Consider the following 19179-nt stretch of genomic DNA (forward strand, 5'->3'; position numbering starts at 1 on the left):
GCGCGGGGGCTGTCGGGAAGGGGGCGGCGGTGTAGAAGGGCGGGAAGCGCGGGCTGTGCGCGGGCTGTGCGCGCGCGCCATGAAGGAGACGCGCGGGTGAGGCGGCGGCGCCTTCCCGCCCTGCCCTGCCCTGAGGGGAGAGCGGAGCGGGCGGCGGTCCCGCCGGAGCTGCCCCGCGAGGGGCCCCGGCGGGCCGCGGGGGCCAAACCTGCCCTCGCCCGAGGGGAGGCATTCCCGGTCGAAATAAATGGTGGAGCGCGGGTGGCGGGGCTGCCTCGCCCGGGTCTCACCGCGTGTGGCGGCGACGCCGTCGCCAAGCAACGGCAATGGCGGGCGAGGAACGGCGGTAACGGGGCTGCGCCTTGCTCTGGGGCCGCGCGTCCTGCGGAGCCCTGCGGAGAAGTGTCCGAGCCTCGGGGACAGGGACAGGGAGACTTGAGCTGGCAGCAGCTGCCCGCGGGCTCCGCGCAGCATGAGCTGGTGCGGCAGCGGGGAAGGGGCGAGTTGGGCTGCCTGCCTTGAGGGTCCCAGGTGGTGGGGTTTTTCCTGCTCCCTTGGTTCTCCTGGTTTCTGCTGGTGGTTTTGGGGGCTCAGGAGCAGGTTTCTAGTCGTTCTCCCCCGCACCGGTGGCTGAAGGCAGCGCCCTGAGCCGCGCAGTGTGAACTGCAGCTCTTGGTGCGTGTGGGAGACACGCCTTGCAGCTCTGGGAGGCTGTAAATAGGGGTAAAACCCGGAATAAATCCGTTTAGGTGGGCTTTCTGTGTAGAGGTATGATTTACCGGGTGGGAGACACGCCTTGCAGCTCTGCGAAGCAGTAGATAAGGGGCAAAACCTGGAATAAATCTGTGTAGGTTGGCTTTTTGTGTAGAAGTATGATTTACTGGGATAGACACATGTTGGAGGTGTTTGCTTTGGTGCACAGGTTGGTGCAGCATTTGGCAAAATATTAAACTGCCGCAGGATTCTCATGTAAACAGAAAGCTGATGGGTGAATAGGTAATGTGCTATGTGTGTTAGGATCCATAAGATCCCTTAATTGTGTATGCTTGAGAGAGTGAAGTGGGTCTTTATTTTTTTTATTCCAAAAGGGCAGCAAATTGTATGAAGTTTCACTTAGTGAAACTTTCTAGGTGGTGTTTCCCTCATCACTTAAGTTGTGATGTCAAGCTATCAGTAATTTGTGTAAGCAACTGAAAAATATCTACTACTGGCTAGAAGAATTTGATGTGAATAATATTTAATTAATGATAAATATACTTGATGTTAATAATATTAGCTTTATCTAATTGATATTGTGCTTTACGTCAATTTCTAATTATATTATCTGTGGGCAGAATGAGGCAATGAAAGGCAGGTGGTGCCTTTTTGTACCTTGGAAAGGTCTTAAATGCTGGTGTTGTCTAAATCCTGTTCTTGTTTTGTGCAAACTTTATGAAGTGTGAGTTGTACAATGCAAGCAATGCATAAAACATGGAAGCAGTTGCTGTTGGAGGTGTTTTAATATAATTGTAATGTGCAGCAATTAAGTACAGGCTTTTCCTCCTGTATTTGTTATGAAAATGATATCATAGGAAGGAAAATATTCATTATGAATATTTTTGTTTATGTAGTGGAAATTGTCAATGTCTATAAACAAGGCACATTGAGTCAAGACCTAGTTACACTTGTAAGTAAACAGCTTTTCTGACTGGGGACACCAGTTGATAGGACTACAGTCCTAATACCTGCCCCCAGCTTTTTGGAAAGCTTGAAAAATGGGCTTGGAGAGAGGAAGTAGGGGGAAAACCAGTTAGGTGGCAACAAGCTATGTGTGTAGTTGAATAAAGATGCTTTAAGAGAGGGAAATTTCTTTCCCTTAAGGGAGGAGTAAAGGCAATAATTAGAAATAAGGAGCTGTGTAACAAGCTCTTTTTTAAAATCAGATGGTGAAGCTGTCCTTTGATCATTTCCTAATCTTGTTCCAGCTAAAATGGTCAATGTTTATACCTTAAATATGTATAAACATCTCTTTATCTTTGAAGCTGTCCATATGTGAAGGAGGAAAATGTCCAGCTTAAATGATAGCAGAATTCATCCCTTGAGCCTTAGGGTCTGGGTCTGGACCCTGACAAGCATGGTTAGCTGTACAGAGCTTTTGGGGTGTTTCCCCCTTTTGGTACTGGTGTTTCTGTGGGGACCCTTGATGTGTTAAGCACCATTCTTCCCTCCTGTCCCACTCCTTTCTCTCTTGCTTTCAGCTGGTAATGCAAAATAAGGTGCTTTTTCTCCATTTTCCCCTTTTTAAAGGGGTTTATATAGTAACACACTGAATTTATTGCATCAACTCTGTTTGACAGAGCTATATGCCTTTACAATCAACTATAATGCCCCTTCTGAATCAATAGAAATCTAACAAAAACATTTAATTAAAAGAAGTTGAATTGTCTTGTTTGGTGTTAGCAGGAAACTGTTATGAATATCCTTAAATCAAAAGTGGTATGAAACTGAAATATGTCCAAAACTTCTGCTGTCTGTGGGGTCATCCTTGGTGGGTTTCAAACCTTTTAATTTCCTGGTCATTAGTTCTGATGGGCTGGAGAAATGTAAATAAATTGTGTTAAGATGGCAGCAACTTGGATAATTTCTTACATCCATAAATGCTTTTTCTTTGAAAGTAGTTGTGACTTCTGAGTGGGGTCAACTCATCTAAAAATGATAAGCAAGATTTTCTCCTTTCTGTTAACATTAGGTAAAAGAGTAGAAATGGATTTGTAAAGTGTAAGCTAAAGGGTGTTTTCAAATAATATTTTTTTTGTTTTCTCTTTTATGTATGCATTCCTTTATTTTCTCCCAGTACTTCCAGGCAGCAGAACCAGCCTCAAGGGCACTATGGACTTACCTCTCCAATTAGCTTGGCTCCTCCTAGTGATAAAGACTACATTCATACTCAGAAGCTGATTGAAGCAATGAAGCCATTTGGGGTGTTTGAGGATCAGGAAGAACTTTATCACAGGTATTAGAAGACAAAAATTTGTTAATCTCTTGGGGTTTTTTGGGGTTTTTTTGGCTTTTCTTTATAGCAAACTTAGCATCAGTTTTCTTTACAGGACAACTGTTCTTGGTAAACTGAATAACTTTGTCAGAGCATGGATTTCAGAACTTGCTGAGAGCAAGGTAAGAATTTTTAAATTTTTTAAAATCAAAACAGCTGAAGCCATTTGATTTAAACGCTATGCTATTGGGATCTATGCTGAAGTTCAGCTTCTAACTTTCTCAGTGTCAAATAGAGCTGTAGTGACTGCCATTGAAATAAGTTTTAAAAGATACTTCAAGATCTCAGAGTGTTTGGAGCACCAAATAAATTTGTGAACTGGCTCAATCAGTTTACTTGCACCTGTTAACAAAGCCAAAACAGGGCATTGTGGAGCAGAAAGGTGGTAAATTGGCACTAATCTTGCCCCAACAGCCTAGAGCACTCAGTCTAGTTTGAAATTATTACTCCAGACATGCCTTTTGAATGGCTCTTAGGTTGTGTTAATTTATGTGCCTCTGCTGCAGGCAAGGCTAATAACAGGTCTTAATTTGTATAAATTAATAAAAGTACTGCCATATCACCTATAATCTTTTTTTGGAGTTGCAAGCTCAACTTATTTCAGAAAAACAGTATCAATCTAGTAAACTAAAATGTATGGGAGTGAGAAGACCTTGCTTATTCAGGCTGTTACAACTTTCCTAAATAACTTAGTTATGAGTTAAACTTGCACAGAGAACAATGTGCATCTTAAACTGTCTCTTCTACCCACAGAATCTTCCCCCTGCAATAACAGAACAAGTTGGTGGCAAAATATTTACATTTGGTTCCTACAGGCTTGGAGTACACACCAAAGGTAATACTTTCAGTGTCTGCTCATAGTTCTGATGTTGGAAAGTGACTTCCAACAGTAACAGGAGAAATGGAATCTCTTTGCAGGTTCTGACATTGATGCCCTTTGTGTTGCTCCCAGTCATGTGGAAAGATCGGATTTTTTTCAGTCATTTTTTGAAAAGCTGAAAAATCTAGAGGAAGTAAAAAACCTAAGAGTGAGTAAACTCTCTGCTTGAAAGATTGTGTCAGTTTTACGTTAAGAATATTCGTGGTAAAGAGTTACTCTGGTAGTGTATGTCTTACTAGCCAAAATTGAATTATTTCTGAGCACCTTCTAAAATACTGGTTTATGCAGCATGAAAATGTTGATGTCCAGGTCTTGGTTCCTTTCCCCAGTGACTGTTTTTGGGGTCCCACTCCCCTCCCTATGTTTTGGGAATGAGTCAGCTGTGTCAAAAAGCAAGGTTGTCCTTGGGAGCTGTGCCTTCATCTTGGGTGTATTAGGGGGCTTACAACCATTGAGACTGATGAATTCTTGTGCACTGTTTGTCACAATATATGATCAGCTTCTGAATATCTTGTCTAAGCAAGTTTGTTTTTTTTTAAATAAAATCTGATATTGGTATCATAATAGTGCTATCCTGCTTGAGAGTTGTTAGCATTTTTTGTGTTTGGGAGGAACTCAGTCTTTATACTGAGTAGTCTAGTGTAAATTCTGTATTTTATCATAGTAAAGGAAAAACTTTAAAGTAGCAAAAGGATATTTTATTACAGATATCCTCTTCTTCACAGGCCATTGAGGATGCATATGTACCAGTTATCAAATTTGAGTTTGATGGCATTGAGGTAAGAATTTTAATTTTCGTTTAGGTTTCTTTTCCCTTAAGTGAGTTGTTTTTTTTTTCTTGGTTATTGGTACATTACAGCATATGTAGGAAACTGTGATTTTAACAGCCTGACCATAACCTATCCCAGAAGAAGATGGTAAAATGGGATCTTATGAAAATAAGCCCCTAAGTACCCTGGCAGGCATGAGAACATTGGGGACATCTTTTTTTAAACCTATGCTGCAGACCAGGGTGGCCTACTTGGATAGCATTTATCTCTCAAGGATGTGCAGAGTGGGAGTAGAGGCAGTGTCCTTGCTAACTCCCCTGAGCTCTGACAAGAGGGGTGTTTGTGTTGTAGTTCACTGCACAAATCACCTGATGTTTTGTTGCAAATCAAGAATGAAGTGTTTGTGAGACAAAGTGGAAAATGAAAATTAAAAGCACTCATTTGGCTCCTGCCTCAGTTTGTCAGCTGCAGGAATCCTTCTATCTTGAATACATTTTATATAGTGAATAAATACCGACTTGCTGTAATACCTAAGCAAGTTACTGCTTGGTATTGCTATCATGAAGACACTTGTTTAATGACCTCTTTGTGACCTTTATCTGGCACAGACATTCACGGAATAATTTTCTTGCCTCAGTCTACACTAAAAGCCAGATGCTTACGGCCTTACCATATAAAGAAAATTCTTTATTTGCTGAAGTACAGTTGAGGTGATTTGAATTCATGTCTTAATTTTATGGTTAATTTAAAATTTCCTTTTAATAGGAATTCTAAGTTTAGAGTAATCTTTCCCTAGCTTTCAAAAAAACACCTTTCTTTCCCTAGCTTGTAAAAGAAAGATGGCTTTATAAATAAGGAACCTTCAGCAATTTTCTCATTTTCTGGCAAACAGATATTTTGGCAGATTTATCTATAGTCATATAATTCTAAATTCAAATATTAACTACTCTTTTCAGAGATGAATGACTAAGTGTTCCTCATAGTGTCCTATTTGCAAACAGTTGTGCATTGGAAGTCATGGTTGAAACTTTCTTCCCTTGCAGATTGATCTTGTGTTTGCAAAGCTGTCTTTGCCAACTGTTTCTGATGATCTAGATCTCAGGGATGACTCGTGCCTCAAAAGCCTGGATATAAGATGCATAAGGAGCTTAAATGGTGAGCATGTTCTACACACCTTTCCAAAGACACTGACATTGGCATAGAATGCACATTACACAACCCACATTTCTGTACAAGATGCAGAAACTAATCTTCTGTGTTACTTGAGTTCTGAGGAGATGACCAGTGGGCCTAAATTTGGATATTCCAAGGAGTCGTGTGTTTGCATAGGCTTGCATTTCATGTTTGTTTGATTGGTTTGTGAGCAGTGTTCCAGTTTGCCCCAGAAAGTCAGATGACCAGGTAGGGCACTTGATAAGAATGTATGAACGATAAGAAAGGTAGTTCATAAAAAAAAAGTAATTAAAATATCTGAAGTCTGACTTGCTCACTGTTTAACACCAACTGGTTTAATGGTTTCTGGGTGTCAAAAGAAGTCTAGCTTTTGGAATCACAGAATGTTTAGGGTTTGAAGGAACCTCTGGAGATCATCCAGTCCAACCCCTCCTGCCAAGGCAGGGTCACTTGGAGCAGGTGATACAGGAATGTGTCCAGGTGGGTTTGAAATGCCTTCAGAGAGGCCAGCTGCATGACCTTCCTGGGCAGCTGTTCCAGTGCTCTGCCACCCTTTGATGTAAAGAAGTTCTTCCTCATGTTGAGGTGGAACTTCTTGTGTCCTATGCTATGGCCAAAACATCCTGTGGAGAAAACACATCCTTACTAAAAAATGTTAGTCATAGTCTAGACTATGAAAAAGCTGTTGAGGACACCAGTTACCTGAAGCGATACCAAATGTTATGTGCAATCTCTAAGTTTTAAGGTAATACCAAACAAGTAATCCAAACTTGTTTTCCTAGACTTGAACCATAATCTGTAAGTTGTTGATCCCATATAGGAACACCTAACTTGTACCTGTTACTAGGAACTTCTGTGCTTCAACTTTTGCCTTGCAGGCAGCAGGGTTACAGACGAAATACTGCGCCTCGTGCCCAATCTTGAGAACTTCCGGCTCACGCTCCGTGCAGTTAAACTGTGGGCAAAACGTGAGTGATGTGATGGTTTGTGACCTTTAAACTTTTCAGAGGCACCTCGTGCTCACTGTTGGATATACCTCAGCTTTGGATTGCTGTTTAAATGGCAGTTGTTGTATTAAAACCCTTTTAATTTAGGTTCATGGTCTGTCCATGTGGTAAAATTCCCAGTGGTTATTAGTGGAGGGCAGAGTTGGGAGAAGAGGGGAGTGCTTATGAGACATGTGCTGCATTGCTTATCAAGACTCTGACTGCGAGTGACAAAAATTCCCAATTAAGTGTAAAAGGAATAAGAATATACCATTTGCCCTTGTGGCTAGAGAAAGTAGTAGAAGAATGGCAGAACTTTTAAGGGGAGTTGGAGTGAAGCAGCAGGTGTAGCAGCACAAGCAAACTTCATAGTAACAATATTTTGGGAAGTGGTGTTGCAATGATTCTTTTTCTCATTGCTGTAAGGACCAGCAAATTCGACCTCACTGCACTTAGTAAATAACATTGTGCCTGAAATGAATACATTAGGTATTCTATAGATTGTGCAGCTGGTGTTTTAAATTTGAAAGACCACAGGCTAACTGCATGGTATCCATTCTAGGACGTGGTGTTTACTCCAACATGATGGGATTTCTTGGTGGAGTTTCCTGGGCAATGCTGGTAGCAAGAATATGTCAACTCTACCCGAATGCTTTGGCCTCTACTCTCGTTAACAAGTTCTTCTTGATTTTTTCAAAATGGTGAGAGTTGTAGTTTATTTTAATTTAAATGAAGAACTAGCACTTGTAGTTATTTATATAGGAGATGCACATTCACAACATCCCTTGCATCCCTGATTTACAGAGCAGAGCTTAAAATGGACATTTAATTACTGCCTTTTCTTCTATAGGGATTGGCCAAAGCCAGTATTGCTGAAACGACTCGAAGAGAGCTTTCTTAATTTACCAGTCTGGGACCCCAGGGTAGGTTGCCATTGGATTCAGAAGCCTTTAAACTTTCTTCTGACCTAACCTGGTGCTAAACAAAGCTGCTGTAACCTCCTAGGTGAACCCCTCAGACCGGTACCACGTGATGCCCATCATCACCCCAGCCTATCCACAGCAGAACTCCACATACAACGTGTCTGTATCAACACGAGCAGTCATGGTAGAGGAGTTCCAACGTGGTAAAGAACTTTCTGTGCTTATTAAGTGATGAAACAGTGTAATTCCTGCTCTATGAAACCACATGATCTGAATTAGTTTTCTTCAGTGAGGTGTTCTAGGTGTAAGATTTCTCTGGGAAATGTGCCTGTTGCGAGCAATAAGGGATAGGTTTTACAATAAGCTGTTGTAGATCTGTAATGTGTCAAGGGAATTCCTGCTTTTTGTTCTGTCAGTTACTGTCAATCTTGTAAAGTTTGTCATGGTAATCTTAAAAAATAGTAATAAGATTTTCAATCAAATTTGTAGGTCTTGAAGTTACAGATGAGATTCTCAAAGGAAAATCAGACTGGTCAAAGCTCTTTGAACCACTGAACTTCTTTCAGAAGTACAAGTATGTATGAAATCTATTGTCTGAACTTGAAAATTATTTACTTAGTGGTTAGCATAATGAGTTTTTCCGTGGGATCTAAATAGAAGATTATATTGATATGTTCCAGTTTGGGGGTTTTTTTAGAGAAACTGGAGGAAGTAGTGTAAATTTTGATAAGGATAAGCATCAGGAAGATAGGAAGAACTTATGCCACTGACACTTTTTCCTACAAAAAGATCATCTGATATTTAGAATGGAAAGTCGTGGGCCAGTGTATTTATTTTCCTTTTCTTCTAGACATTATATTGTGCTGACTGCCAGTGCCTTTACAGAAGAGCATCACTTAAACTGGTAAGTTCTGCTCCAAATGTGGGTCCAGTGCAAACCTGAAATTCAGTTCAATGTTGCACCATATTTTTGTTATTGTATTAACAAATGAAGTATTTAACTATGCAACTAGGTATGGAATACACCCCTGTCCCTCCCTACTCTGAAGACCACTGTTCTAGAGCCTTAGACTTCTTTTTATAAAGTTCTACAATAATATTTAATTAAGGACTAGACTGCACTTAGTGCTAGATTGCACTGGCGTGTAGCCAGCCTATTCCAGACATACTTTTCTTCAATGAAGGGAGCTATGCCAATAACTAGTTGTTTAACTTACAGTGAATCAGCCCATTCACATGAGTTTGAAATAAGGAGAAATGGCAAGGAATTAAGGCACTGTAATGTGTGTTTATTTACTTTCCAGTGGTTTTGTTTAAGAAATGAGTACTTTGCTTGCTTTGCTCAAGTAAGCAAAACTCCTCTCTGTAACAGACCCCCACTCTGAGGGCACCTTAGTTTTATTTCAAAGTTCAGCTTTTGCTTTGAATCAAAATTCTTGTGTCATCTCTGGAAGATAGCTTAATATTTAAAAATAGTTTTAATAGGTTATACCTTTTATCTGAACTTTCTAATGTATTCACCTGAAAATCTTATCAGCTACAGCTTAGTATCAGTCCCAGTTGTGCACAACAAGGTGTGTGGGCAGGGGGCCAAATAATTTTTTTATATGTAATGTTAAGTGCATAAAGCTTATTGGACCTCACAAAGATGAGGGAAACTCTGGCTCTGGTAAGAGCTGATGTTTTTGTAGTGACAGAAATAGAGGCAAGTTTTCCAGTTTTGCATCTGGGAAAGACAATAAAGCAGAAGATAAACTTGCTTCAGTTTATTATGAGGAGAAGATTGGTTCACCATTTCTTGAATGGATTTGGGAATAGATAACATCTCTGTTATTCATCAACATAAGATGCCTTTGAAGAACATACAGATTTCTTGCTGCTTTCAAGGTTAGCAGAATTTTAGGTAGAAGGATAAAATGCCAGTACTTTATTAAAATTAAAGCCCTCATGGTCATGATTATTTCTTATGGAAGTTTCTGGTGGGACTGTTGACTAGATAATTTGTTTATTAAAATAACTTTTTCAATGTCACTGATCAGCCTGCAGGAAGAATTGCATCTTTACTTGGGTACAATTCATCATTTGTGCTTGAGTGTTTTTGAAGCCACTCTTTCATCCTTGAGGTGAAAAGGAATTTTGCTGCAGCCAGAGGTGCTGGGATCTGCTCCTTGTTATTGTCATCATAGGTTATAGGTGGAAGTGTTGCATCTGAACTGTTGAGAGTACATGTAAAACTTGCCTCTGTCTTTGGAAACAAAAGCTCAAATGTCGCTGGAAACATCTCAAATAATAGTGTGTGATACAAAGATCTAGTGTCTGCTCAGCTGTTTGAAACTTTGTTATTCATTGGTTAATACTGTATTATAAAAAGGTTTCTAATTGATGTGCTGGATGTTAAAAACAAGTAAATATCTCTTCTTATTAGGATTGGCCTTGTCGAGTCTAAAATTCGTGTGCTGGTTGGAAACTTGGAAAGGAATGAATTTATAACTATTGCACATGTACAACCCCAGTCTTTCCCTGGCAACGAAGATCTCTATAAAGAGTGAGTTTTGGTACTTTCCTGAAGTACAGCAGGTGCTCTAACAGGCAGGGTCCTGAGCACAGAAGATTTTTTAAAGATGGGAGAACTTCAGGGCAAAGTGCTCTGAGAACTTAAGTCTGCTGGCTCTAATCTTTAATTGCTGCATCAAATGAAAATGTGCTTGAATCCAAATAGCTGGCATCTGTGCCTAAGTCAGTTTTGTGAATGTATTTTTTTAGGAGTGGATATGTATCAATGTGGTTTCTTGGGCTTGTATTTAAGAAAGCAGAAAGTGCAGTAAAGACTAACGTTGATCTAACACATGGGATACAGTCATTCACAGATACAGGTAAGCCTCTTTCATCTGGACTTGTAAGGTTTAATTCTTTTTATTCTAGTGGAAGTCACTTCACAAAGTGAATTGCACCTCCTTCTGTTATTAGATATCCATTTAGATAGCAACATATAAAAGATTAGCTTGAAAAACACCTTATGTTGACACTTTGTCAAAGTAAGGCCATCTTGAAGCAAAAGTGATGTTACAGTCATACACCATGTACCATGTGCAAAATAGCAGTTCTGTAGATCATAGTGTAAAGACTCGCAAAGAAATTGTGTTTTCTGTAGGGCACAGTCAGCTGTGAAGCCCAGAGATGCCCATTTGCTGGGGCTAGCTCTACTGGTCAAACAATAGTCAGCTGCTGAGCTTTGAAAATGGGAATACAGTGTGTCAAGCTCTGAAATGAGTTGTTGATGCCTGTTGATGGTATTTTTCCAAGACAGTTTGTGTATATAATGATCCCAGAACTGTGGAAGTCACTGTGTTGTCACCTTGTAATTACATGCAGTCTTGCATGTAAATTTTCACATTCATATTCTGCTACTACTGTTGATAGATGTAGTAATAAATTAATATTGCAAGTGTTGTTGGATAATGCTAGAATAATAAGGAAGTCAGTCTATTCTTATGAAGTGGCAAGTGTGTTTGGACAAAGAGTTCTAAACAGTGGAATCTTCTAAATGTGTTTTGGAGTTCATCCATAGTACCAGCTGTGGGCTGTCTTGTTCAGACAACATCAGTAAAAGCAGTAAAACCTGCCCTTGTTCTTAGTTCATACTTGGGATATGAGAAAAGCACAGAAAAATGCATCAAAACTCTTGTCTGAGTTGCAGGCCAGGTGAGGTGACTTCCTTAGACTTGCACTGTTACCTGTACTTGCACATTATATCCAGTGGCACTGCATTTCAATATTTTGGCAGATGGAAATTATGTGAATGAGATTTATGGGCTAGTAAGAGGCCAGAACTAATGATAAATCCTTTATGTACAAATATTGTTAGTATGGCTGTGTGCTCTTAGTTTAGTGAAGCACAGCCTATGGTATGTGTTGGATATGTGTTGCATCCAGAGAGAATTGAACAGAAAAGTTATTTCTTAAGAGGTGTGAAATCCTTTGGCAGATGTGGGGATGACCAATAGTTCTGTGCTAGAGAGCTGTTATCATGTGCCTTGACTTTGAGAGAATCATTTTGGAGGGCAAAAATTAATTTCAAATTGATGAGCTCAAGGATAGAAGGCTCAGCTTGGAAGGCTTTTGTTCAGTGAACTTTATTTCCCTTTTATATACAAACATTATTGAGTTTCCTTTGAAGGAACTGTCCATATTGGTGTGAACGTTCATGTCTGTGCTTTTATTTCACCTGTAGTCTCCCTTAGAAAGCCTTTCAGTTGCATGTCCTTGCTTTGGTTCCCACTCTGTATATTAGTAAGCTGACTTTCCAGTTAGGCTCATGATAGGCCAGGTAGATAAGCTTATCTAAATGTGATTTAATTCTGTAATAACTGTTGTGCTGCTATAGCATTTTTCAGTTGCATAAAAGGTTGTTTGCAGGCAGTTAAGAAAAACCTGTTTAAATTATAGTGAGTCTGTTAAGTCAGATGTCCCTAAAATCCAGGCTTGCTTCCTCAGACAAAAAGAATTTGTAAGTGCATATTTGAACTTAAATAGCTGTTGTGCCTGGTCTGTAGTGGATGTGAAATGTGCAGCATGGGTCACATTAATCTTCTTGTGGCTACTGGGAGTGCTGGGACATCATTTTATGTTCAGTCAGGCTGGGACCTCTTCATTTGGGCTGGACAGACATGTTTCTGAAGAAACCTTATGTAACTGTGACAAGTGCTAATGCAAACATCCCTACTGAGCTACAAAGCTGTGTTTGATGTCAGTTTACAGGCAGGCCAGTGCCCTCAACATCCTTAAAGATGGTATGAAGATTGAAGCAACTTACGTGAAGAGAAAGCAACTCCGTTATTTTTTGCCAGCAGAAACCTTACAGAAAAGAAAGAAGGTATAATGAAAATTCGACTCTTCTGGTAATTTTTAATAAAATCTTTAATAATTACTTGAAGACTTTATTTTTTAACTGTCGTTTCAGCAAAGGGTGTCAAATATTAGTCAAAACAATAGTGGACTTCAGTGCAAAAGGTCTTCTTTAGGTGAAAGCTGTTTGGATGGTTCCAAAGACAGAGATTCCAGAACACCCTCTAATTCCTCTTCATTAAATAAGATATCTAAGTTGGACATCTCTACAGCAGAGACAGAAAGGTTAGTGCCATAACCCTGAACTGTGGAGAAGCTGCTTTTAACTGAATCACAATGTAAACGAGGTCTAGGATTTGGTGTTTGATTCTGTGTGGATCATAAGCATGTAGAAGGCTCTAAGAGCTTCAGAAACAAAGCTGGAATCTCTTTTGGGCACATGGTAGGAGGTCAGGTTAAAGGAACCCTTGGGGGAAAAAATATCCATGGACACATAGGAATGAACAACATGACACCAGGGAAATTATGTAGTCTTGAATATAAATTTTCATAGGTTACTGTGTAACTTGAAGTTGGAGTATTTTATGTGCATGTAACTGTTCTTTCTAACAGAAAGTACTATTGATGCTGAGTGGATTAAATTCCAATGAAGTACTGATCTTGGTCACAGAAACACAAGAGCTGCTGCTGACTTAGTGGAGTGGTATGAGAACTCAGGCAGTAAAAGTCTGTCACTTCCTGGGAAGTCTGTTTATCCCTAAGCCACTCCAGCACAGGAAGAATACATAGTCTTCAGAGTAACTGCCCAATTCTACCAAACGTGTGATACCTGCTCTGTTCAGACTGTTTGATACTGTAGGAGTCCCATGGAGAAAAAAAATGTGTGCACATGAGGGTAGAGCAGATGCAATGGTTCAAAGCAGCACAGTGTGCAGGGTAGACTAATCTGGGGAAAATATATCAGGACATAAAAACTCAAAGAAAATGCTTGAGTTTAACTCTGCAGTCTGAAGTTCAGCAAAATTATGATCTTGTGCTACACTGCCTGGGAGTTTGTGTTGTTTAATAGAGCTGTGACAGCAAGCTAAGGAGGTTGATGTTTGTCTTGCATGTGCTTTCTGGAAATGAGATGTACAGTGTTTTACAAACTAGCATTTTATAACTCTAGTATTTGACTTTTATAGAAATGTTGCATGTCAGAGTTGTAGTGGTGCCAACAGTGTAGCTGAGCCATCAACGTCTAAGGGACTTTGCATTCCTGTGACTGATCCAAGTATGTATTTGAAGTGGTAGGTGGAATGTAGTTTTTAATTTCATGGCCAAACTCTAAAAGCCAGGTGTCTCCTGCAGAAATGGAGGCTACAGTTGCACTAAGAACATCGGGACCTCCAATTGGTTGCACCATTCCAGGATATAACACGGTTTGTCAACTCAGAACATGTTTTGTGCAAGGACAGCATAAATTAAGTGGGACTCTAATCACGGATCCTAAGAGTGCTGCACCTAAACAACATTATTCACCAACCTCTAAAGTATCTCGTCCACCTACATCGGGAGAATGCTCCCCAAAAGCCATAGATGGAGAAAAGGCAAGGAAGGGGGGGCTAGGTCAAGGAGGGTTTGAAGTAGTATTAATTACTGATAAAGAATTAATGAAATAATTGAAAAGAAATGCATTTGTACATCCCCACAGGATTTGGAAATCTAAATTTAAGCATATCTAGTTGTACTGGGATGTAGATATGAAAAATTTTCTTGAATGTAATGTATAGCTATTAAACAACATATTTTCAGGATCTGGCACATAGTGACTGCTTCTCATCTAGTGCCAAGGTCTCTAAATACTACTGAACTTATCTGTCATGCTAAAACCAATTGGTGAATGAACTGTCTCATCTGGAAGCAGTTCTTAATTCAGAAAAAGCTTACCTCCAAATGAAGAAGATACTGGTCTTATAACTGTAAAAGTATGAGCTAATCTGTTTCTGGCAGATGGTCTTTGAATGCCTGTTGATAGTTCTGCTTTAGAAATCAGCCTACCCAAAGGTCCTCTAGTTCTGAAATGATAGTGTGGAGTTGCTTGTTAGATCTTGGTTTTGTGGAACTTTTAGATTAATGCTTGATTTGTTTTATTGCTATATGTAAATCTCCCTATAAATAGCTGTTCTTGGAGCTTGACCTCTGAATTCAGGCACAAGCAAAGAACTAGAAAAAGAACACTCAATTTTGACACTTGCAAAGAATCATCTTGTAGAACTGTTGTCTACTATTGCTTATTGCAAGTACAGATTACAAGGGTTGGATAGTAGGACTTTTTTCAGAGGCTTGAAATTCCTGTGGGGTAGTGGTGGACTTGTATAAATATTCTTTTAAGAATGGCCCCTAATACATTTAATGTACTGACTGCAAGCTGTACTCAAATAAGAAGGTAATTTTAGCACAGCAATTATTTTGAGTCTTTGTATTTTGTTCCTCCAGCCAAACACGTGGGACTCCAGCTTCACAGAAAGCGGATACCCTCAAGATGGGAGGAAGAGAGCTACAAAAAATGTAACTTTTAAGTGATTTTACTCAGTGGACTAAATGAAAAGCTGAACAATTGAATGCCTAGGCTGCCTTACATAAATACTTTGCACACTTACTGATGGAAACAAAAACACACTTTTTAGTTTAGCTTATTTCAGTCCTCATTCCCCAAAAATAACACTTGCGTGACCTATCTTTTAAATATTACTACTAGATGATTTGGTAGTGTCTAATTTCTTGCTATGCTTGAAATAATATTTAATTTACTCTTTAAAAATGCTTGATTCACTGATGTAAATTAAAACTGCTATAAAGACCAAAGTATTTGGCCTCTCAAAGACAAGGTTAAGAACTTTTGCTATTTGTGTTGCTTGTTACTGAGGCATAAACTCTTAAGGACACACCCTCAAATCAAGATGACATCTTGTTGGTAAAGGTTGAGATACCTGAACAACTGTCTGTGTGCTTTCAGGGCTTCAGGATACCTAAACCCACCCACCATGGGGTGGAGGTTGTCAATGCATGTATGATTTTAAGGTATCCTAGCTGCCAGAACTTGCTGCCTCTCTGTCATCAACCCAGCAATACTGCCTAACAAATTCCTTCTGGCTTTTTTAGGGTGTCCTTGATGGAAAATCCATGCAGATTCCAGTGATCACATCAAGATCACAGGTATTTATTGTGCTTTTGTATTCATAGGTAAAGCAGAGCTAGCATTTTCATTTTATTTGTGCCTTTTTATTTATTTATGTGCTTTTAACTTTGTGGTTTGAAGGTTACTAAGGTTTTACCTATTGTGCTTCCATCAAATTAAATAACTGAACAATGGTCTTCACAAAAGTGAAGCCAAAGTGTCCAGGTTTATGAGCTTGAAAAACCGTGTTTCCATGCCCTCAGACACTGACAATTTGTGTCCTGGTTTGGTTTTCTTGTACTGTTATCAGTACTTGTATACTGATTTCTATGATGAGATTTGGAAGCTTTGAAGTGTATAGGTGACTTTAACTGCTCTGTGTCATGTAAAATGTGAAATTGAGGGTTATAAGACTGGAAGTAATCCAGACAGTGCAGACACTGTTTTCCTGGTCCATGGATCTGAGAAAAATAGTAGCTTCCTTTACTGTGCTGTTGAGCAACTCACAGCTAATTTCCACCCCATCAGGAATGTAGTTGTCTCAGCTGATGCAAGAAAAGGGTTGTCCAGAGGGGAAAATACTCTTCCTCTGTCTATGGTGATAATTAAACAAGTGGTGTGGTGGAAGAAATTCTTCTCTGGAATTGGGGTTGGGCCATACTGGTTTGGTACATAAAGAATGTTATATTCAGCTAGGAAAGTTTATCTGCTGCTACTATTGAATTAATGAATTTAAAATCCATTAATTTATTAATTAAAAATTCCTTTTTTCTTTTTTTCCTGTGGCATCTGTTTGTGTGTCATAGAGGCTTTCCAGTAAAGAACTGCCAGATTCCGCATCTCCCGTTCCAACAAATAGCATTCGTATTATTAAAAGGTCCATCAAACTTACCCTTAATGGGTAAGTGGTTGATCTCCAGGTGAAGAGGATAATCACTTGTTACCAGTCCTTGTTCTGAATGGGTGTTGTGGTTACTAACAAAGGTAGAAGGTTACTGTGGCCATACTGTAACTGACCAGTTAAAATCATGGTCTTATTTTTATGCTGTTAGATGCTTGCTTCCTTTTGAACTACTCTTTGCATGCACTTGTAACAGTTGCCTTTATGAGTTTTTAAAAAGTTGAAATTGTCACCAGCTGAAACTGCTTTTGAAACAGCTACAAAAACCACCCCTGCCTTGGATTCAGAATGTATGTCATCAGGGTTAATTAGTTGTTGCAACCACATTCTGTTTTCAAGTGTGTATGAAGGCACTTGTCTTCATTTGTTCTCGCCTAATTCATGTGCATTTATTGTTCTTATCTCCAATTATTTTCCCATTTGGCACACATGCTCCTGTGCTCACAATGGTGCTCAGCTTCCTTGGCTTGCAGCTTTCCACTGTCTTGCACTACACAGGTATTGCCTCCTATGGAGGCCCATAAATGATTTCAGTATTGAAGGAAATGCAGTAGAGGATGCTGCCAAGGTATGGAGATGATAGACATGTCCCATGTTGTGTTATCTGATTTTTTTTTTTTTGTCTCAAGACTGCTCTAACGTGGGACTTGAGAGGTTTTTTGTTGTCACTGGTTAGTAAAGCCAAACTGTGAACACACAGCTGAAGATGCACTGAAACATTACAACAGCTGAGGCTGTCCTGACACTACTGCCCACCTGCAAGCAGAACGTGGTTTCAGATAATCCCTGAAAGCTGTTCTCAATGCTTACATGAAAACCTGTAGTAGTCTTGAGTCTGGTTCTGTAAACTGATAACACTGCTTACCCAGCTAAGTATATTAGGGTTTTTGGGGGGGTGGGGAGAAATTCTGATTATATGAAACAACTCTCATGCTATTTCTCTGTAATTTCTTTATCAATTGGTGATTTCAAAAATGAACTTGTAACTTGTTTTTCTAGAGTATTTTTGTATGTACTGTAAAAAACTATCATCAAAGCGAAATTCAAGATCTTTAGTCTCTTTTTTAAAATTTTTTTATTTTTAGTGCAGATGGAATCTGCTTAAAAAAATCTAAACAACCAACTCTAAGGGATGGGAGGAAGGCAGTGCCAGAAAAGTGTTCTACAAAATAATGCCATATGATCATCTAGGTTGGAAAATACCTTTGATTCCAGCTGTAAACCTTACACTGATAACTCCACCACTAAGCTGCCATGCTAGAGTAAATCTGAGGAGACCAGGAACATTGCTTTTCTTTCCTGCTTCTGGTAGATCTGGGGTTTGATTTAATGCCCTCTGAATTGTGCAGCCTGCAAACTGCGTGATTCAGCTGAAGTCCCAGTTTGCTATGTGGACAACAGATACCCCTGAATTCTTTTAAAATTAGATGCTTGGCCTAAAGAGCAAATCTGAGCTCTAAATATCTTAAGTATCCACCTAAAACCTTAGTGACAAAGCTGAAAGATTGTAAAGAAATAAGATGTGGTATCTGTCTTGTCATGTCTTAACCCTTTAGCATTCCCTCTGCTGCTAGTATCCCAAGCCTGAGGAGAAAGCATGACTATATTTATCCCAATCTACTTGTTTTTTCCCTAATTCTGTTTCATGCTAACTTCAAGTGTAATTTAGCCCTTAGAAATTTACTTTAGTGGGTTTGAGAAGTCTTATTCTTCTTTCTACCCTCCAAAAACCCCAAAAGTTAGACTGCAATGCTTAGATTTAGTGACAGGTTAAAATTAAGAAACAGTACCCATTTGCTTTAGTAGCTTTTAGCAGAACTACACCTTGCATTTATAAAATGGTTGCCTCAACTTTGTGACCTGTTCTAAAACAGTGATACTCAAATATTGTCACTTCTGTGTACTATTTACAGTAGGTATACAACCTCAGCACCTGTGCAAATACAAAATCCATCATGAATTTGAAGGAATTAAAGCTGAAGTAAGTGATAAGATAAACAGTAAAATGAATATGGGAAGTGTTTTGCAGTAGACTACAATCCTGTAATATTCCCATGCTTTTAAACTCTCCACATGAGTATTCTGAGACTGTTTAGGGGATGATTTTCCCATAGGCTCTATGTCAGCACATGCACTTATGCAACTATTCTCAACCTAAACTAACCTAGCTAATGGTTATGCCTTTACACAGATATTATTTTACTCTTGCCTTATGGTTATCTTCTAACTGCTCTTTAATTTTTTTTCCTCACTCTTAGGGTTTTAAGAAGAATGTTCAGGGTTTTGAGAAGAACATTCAGGAAGAATTTAGGTTACTAGTTTCACAGACTTGATCCATTGATGAATTACACATCTTATCTTAATGTATCTTGACATGTAAGATGTCAAGTGTGATGTTAAGTGACGTCAGTGTTCTGGAGTTTCCCTGGATGTTGCAGAAGTTCGATGCTGCCCCAGGACTCTGCAGATTAGAATTCAGCTGTTTGTAAATAAAGTTCAAACTTACTCAA

At 39.3% G+C, this 19179-nt stretch overlaps 1 protein-coding gene across 10 annotated transcripts; it reads left to right on the top strand.

Moving 5' to 3' along the window:
* The first annotated feature begins 25 nt into the window (after positions 1-25).
* On the top strand, positions 26-19179 carry PAPOLG (poly(A) polymerase gamma). Of its 10 annotated transcripts, XM_085054226.1 has the most exons (24): positions 105-346; positions 2834-2992; positions 3087-3153; positions 3785-3866; positions 3950-4059; positions 4637-4690; positions 5725-5836; positions 6733-6822; positions 7403-7541; positions 7691-7763; positions 7846-7966; positions 8253-8337; positions 8614-8667; positions 10189-10308; positions 10527-10636; positions 12515-12636; positions 12724-12893; positions 13793-13881; positions 13959-14029; positions 15087-15158; positions 15753-15806; positions 16575-16669; positions 18583-18650; positions 18928-19179. In XM_085054226.1, the coding sequence occupies exons 1-23, from the start codon at positions 327-329 to the stop codon at positions 18626-18628; spliced, it is 2115 nt and encodes a 704-aa protein (XP_084910352.1). In that variant the 5' UTR covers positions 105-326; the 3' UTR covers positions 18629-18650; positions 18928-19179. The 10 variants fall into 10 exon arrangements, 9 of the variants coding, with proteins under 9 accessions (XP_084910350.1, XP_084910352.1, XP_084910351.1 ...); XM_085054224.1 differs by lacking the exons at positions 105-346; positions 18583-18650 and adding an exon at positions 26-96; XM_085054225.1 differs by lacking the exon at positions 18583-18650 and having other exon boundaries at positions 105-480.

Source organism: Lichenostomus cassidix, chromosome 3, assembly GCF_008360975.1.
Source record: "Lichenostomus cassidix isolate B80296 chromosome 3, HeHo_3.0, whole genome shotgun sequence".
In the NCBI taxonomy this organism is placed as follows: Eukaryota; Metazoa; Chordata; class Aves; order Passeriformes; family Meliphagidae; genus Lichenostomus; species Lichenostomus cassidix.

Coding starts and splice junctions, on each gene's coding strand:
- PAPOLG (XM_085054223.1), top strand. CDS start 327: ATGGCGGGCGAGGAACGGCG. Junction 2,993..3,086: donor CAGGAAGAACTTTATCACAG/GTATTAGAAGAC, acceptor TTTTCTTTACAG/GACAACTGTTCTTGGTAAAC. Junction 12,894..13,792: donor TCTACAGCAGAGACAGAAAG/GTTAGTGCCATA, acceptor TGACTTTTATAG/AAATGTTGCATGTCAGAGTT.